Source organism: Elephantulus edwardii, unplaced genomic scaffold, assembly GCF_000299155.1.
Source record: "Elephantulus edwardii isolate Elephantulus edwardi_28Jun2011 unplaced genomic scaffold, EleEdw1.0 scaffold00005, whole genome shotgun sequence".
Lineage (NCBI taxonomy): Eukaryota > Metazoa > Chordata > Mammalia > Macroscelidea > Macroscelididae > Elephantulus > Elephantulus edwardii.
This window is the reverse complement of record NW_006399755.1, coordinates 14,897,554-14,902,070: the sequence shown is the minus strand read 5'-3', so window position 1 is coordinate 14,902,070 and position 4,517 is coordinate 14,897,554. Positions and strand designations below refer to the sequence as shown.

The window sequence follows — 4,517 nt, the reverse complement described above, 5'->3', positions numbered from 1 at the left end:
AAAAAGGCATTATTTTTCACATTATACAACTAATAGTATTTGGAATTCCATTGAATTCTGTTAAATTTACATGTAAATAGTAAATCTATTTTGGTTTCATAAGTGTATTTTAAGGAGCTCTGGTGGACTAATGGATGAAGTGCCACCTCAAAGGTAGGGGTTCTAATCGGCCAGCAGCTCTTCAGGTGAAAGATGGACAATCTCTTTCCTTGGGGTTAACAACCTCTTGAAAACCGGCTGGAAGATGAGCTATGACTTGATCGAAATGAGTGAGTGAATATTGTATTGAAGCAACAAACACATGTATATTAATACCTAGTTCTCTGTTTCTACATATTATAAGTTTACTAAACATAATTAAATCAAAACCACAGATCCACAAACATTTTTCTTTTAGAGTAAGTTTATGTAGAAGACTGAGCTACTAGAGTAGAAAGGAATAGCTTGGCATTTGGAGTGTTAGATCAGAACTCAAGTAACTTCTTTAGCTATGCAGTTTCCTTGAGAAAACAAAGTAAAGATAAATACATAAAACACTAAGTACAGTTCCTGGCCACCAATTGATCCTAAATATCCATTTTATAAAACTTTATTCATCTTTTGAAATGAAGAATAATTTTTAGGATCTGTCATGCTACATTACCAAATACTAAGTTAGACCTTTAAATAATTTAAAAGGATACTGCAATACAGATAATATTTAAATTTTCTATAGCTTTACTTTATACTTAATAATCTTGTTTTAAATTAACTGGCTTAATTATCTTTAAATATTTATCTTTTAAGTTTGTAATTTATCTTAACCAGTAAAAAAGTTGCCTTCTTAAAAGCTGTACTATTATGAATTACAGTAACACCTGCAATTCTACACGTGAAATATCCTATAATAATTATTAACAACTAACAAATTACTTTCTACCTTTTTAAAAAACAAATATACAGATGTTGATGAAAAAAGTAGACATAATTACAAAAATTAATCTAGGAAAAAAGAAATCTTAAATGACCTTTAAAGTGAATATAGGAACCCATCAAAAAATGAGTGGATAGAAACACTGTGGTACATTCACACAATAGAATATTATGCAGCACTGAAAAAATGAACTCATAAAATATTACATAACATGGGGGAGCCTAGAGGACATTATGATGAATTAAATATGTCAGTCACAAAAGAACAAATAGTGCAAAACACTGCTGTTACAAAATGGGGATGTGACTGGGAAGAGAATGGGAAAAGAGTGGATAGAGAATGAATACTGTAGTAGATCAGATAAGGGGAAAATTCCTAAAGGAATATATGATTAGGTATTATATGCATAACATTAATCTGGAACAAGGGGTGCATTTCAGGGAGGGCTGGAAAATGGTGAAGGGGAGGGAAGGTAAGAAAATGTTCAACAACGAAAAAAGTAAAATAATGAATATAAGGTCAAATTTCAGGCTACATTCAACACATGAATACATGACCAATTTTAAAACAATGATTTTGAATTCTAAAACAAGAGTATGTGGAAAATTATTTTGGGGCTATATAACATTTATTGACATGAATATAAAAATACGTGGGGTTTTTATACCCCAAAAATGGTAACTAGAAGATAATAAATTATTTGTAAATTAATTTTCAAAATGTCAAGTTATCTTTTTTTTATATATTATCATTCAAAACTACTTACAGTTTGATAATATGAGGATGGCGAAAGAGTTTTAGATTTTGAATTTCTCGTTTTATTTTTCCAACAACATCTAAACTGCGAATCTTCTGTCTATTTAAGATTTTAACTGCTACTTTATGGCCTGTCAGTTGATGTTCTCCAACTAAAGAAAAGAAAAAGGGGGGGAAAAGGTGCTGTAGTCATAATAATGTTATCATTTATTCATGATTCCTCCTACTGCATCCCCAAAATTCTTTAGTCACATGTACTGTTTTTTTATTCCTTTCTGCACAGAATTGAAGTTACTTCTTTCAGTTGTGTCTCTTTTAGTAGAGTATGCATTCCCTGGGGACAGAAACCATGTATCTTATTCATCTCTGAATCCTCAGCACCCAGCACGACAGAGAAGATAATGATTAAATATTTGTAGAAGAGAATTCTAAACTCTATATTCCTACAGTATAATAGATCATATTTGGAACATCTTTTCTACACAAAGTAGTAGTGTGTTATGTGCTTCCCTGACAACTTTAAAGGCCAGCAATTCGACTCCACTAAATGCTCCAGAGAAGAAAGATGGATGGTCTTTCCATAAAGGTTTATGGCCTTGAAAACCTGGTAGAGGGATACTATGAGTCAGAATCAACTGGATGACAATAGGTACATTTTTTTTCCTTTCTTTCTCCTCTTTTGCTTGACATTAGTCAGTGTTTCAAGAAGTCTAAGTTAATAAGTATAAAAAAAAATACAATAAAAATCCATAGTAACTTCCATTACTATTTCCTCAGAAAGTTCACAGGAAGCCTTTTTTCTTTTGCCTCTTTCACAACACCTTCCTAACAAAGCACGATCTCAAGGATGGCACAGGAGAAGGCACGGTTTATAGAGTTACTAAGAGCATAGTTAATACCCCTGGTACAAGCAGTCAAGAAATAAGGAGAAACATTGCACTGGGCAAATCTGAAGTTAGAGACCTTTCCAAATTATTGAGGAGTAGTGATGTCAGTTTCAGGACTAAGATATGTCGGATTCCAGCCACAGTCTTTCCAGTTACTAGTTATGCATCTGAGACCTGGACAGTGAATAAGGATGACAGAAAAAGAATTGACACCTTTGAGCTGTGGTTTTGGAGAAGAGCACTGAACATCCCATGGACGGCCAAGAAAATGAATAGATGTGTCTTGGAGATGCAGCCAAAGTGCTCTTTGCAGGCAGGTATGAAGAGGCTTCACCTCATAAACTTTGGGCATGTTGCTAGGAGGTACTATTTCTTGGAAAAGAACATGATGGTGGGAAGGGTGGAGGATGAGTGAAAAAGAGGAAGACCCTCAACCAGGTAGACTGACATGGTGACTGCTGCAATGGGCTCTTGTGTGTCAAGAAGTGTGAGGATGGTGCAGGACAGAACAGGGTAGATCTTTTGTTCATAGGGTTGCTATGAGTTGTTCTCGACTCAATGGCATCTAACGACAAGAACATAGTTGACTAAACAGCATTTTTCCTATTTGATAGAATGTCTTTCATAAACTCTCAAAGTATCTTCATACTCATTTAATTTACCATTTTTTTTTTACAATTTTTAAACAACTGAGTATGTGACAAATCATATGGCATAATGCTCATGTCTTCCTTGACTAACACAGTACTCATTTGAATCTCCCAGGAAGCATGCAGCACAGGGTTTTATGCATGTTTTTGGTTTTAAGTGACACTGGTCAGCTCCAATTCATAGCAACCCCACACAAAAGAGAACAATCTTGAAAAAAATAAATAAAAATTGCAGTAAGCGAAATAGCCCTCTACGTTCCGAAGACATGTTCAGGTTTGTCATACTAACAAAGTGAATACTATGTTGTAGTACTTTGTTGTTGTTATTGTTGTAAACTGTCGAGATGCTGACCCTGCAGTGGATTTTCAAGAGTCCGTTAATCACACGGGAGGAGATTGCCCATCCTTCTCCCATTCACCTATTTTATCGTCTCCTGGTCGTAGGTTTTTCAGGATGCTTGGAAGATTGTTTATGTTGTGGATTAGTGCTTCCAGGGTTCTTCTAAGGTTTTCTCGAATAAAGTTAGATAACATGCCCAGATTATGTGAGACAAAGTTAGTCCTTGGTTTTAGTCCTAGGTCTTTGATCCACTTTGAGTTGGTTTTTGTATATGGAGTGATGTGTGGGTCTTGATTGAGTTTTCTGCAAATGGTTTTCCAATTTTGCCAATACCATTTGTTAAAAAAAAAGCTTTTGTTTTCCCACTTAACTGATTTAATCTCCTTGTCAAAATTCAGTTAACCGTAAGTAGATGGGCTGATTTCTGGATTCTCAATTCTATTCCATTGATCTATGTGTCTATCATTGTACCAGTACCACACTGTCTTGACCACCAAGGCAGTATAGTAGGATTTGAAATCAGGGGGGGAGATGCCTCCTACTTTGTTTCTCTTTTTAAGGAGAGCTTTGCTTATTCGTGGTCTCTTTCCATTCCAAATAAAATTGTAAATTGCCTTTTCCATATCATTGAAGAATGAAATAAACACAACTATGGGATATTACCTCACCCCAGTAAGAATAGCAAAGTGCAACAGAGCAGCAAACAACAAATGCTAGCGAGGTTGTGGAGACACTAAAACCCTTATTTACTGTTGGTAGGAGTGTAAAATGGTGCAACCACTATGGAAGGCAGTATGGTGCTTTCTCAAAAACTTGCAAATAGAAATACCATTTGACCCAGCAATTCCTCTACTGGGAATTGCTAAAGCAACCATAACTGCCACCAAAGTAGATATATGCACACCCATGCTTACTGTGGCTTTGTTCACAATAGCAAAGAGTTGGAAACAACCCAAGTGCCCATCAAAAAA

General features: G+C 35.1%; 1 protein-coding gene across 1 annotated transcript in view; it reads right to left on the bottom strand.

Annotated features, from left to right (window-relative positions):
- The window catches only part of PRKAA2 (protein kinase, AMP-activated, alpha 2 catalytic subunit), a 110,586-nt gene that overhangs the window by 65,275 nt on the left and 40,794 nt on the right, over positions 1 to 4,517 (bottom strand). Inside the window, exon 2 of the mRNA XM_006879727.1 lies at positions 1,680 to 1,821. Within this exon, the coding sequence (XP_006879789.1) occupies positions 1,680 to 1,821 (142 nt within the window). The remainder of the gene's footprint in view (positions 1 to 1,679; positions 1,822 to 4,517) is intronic.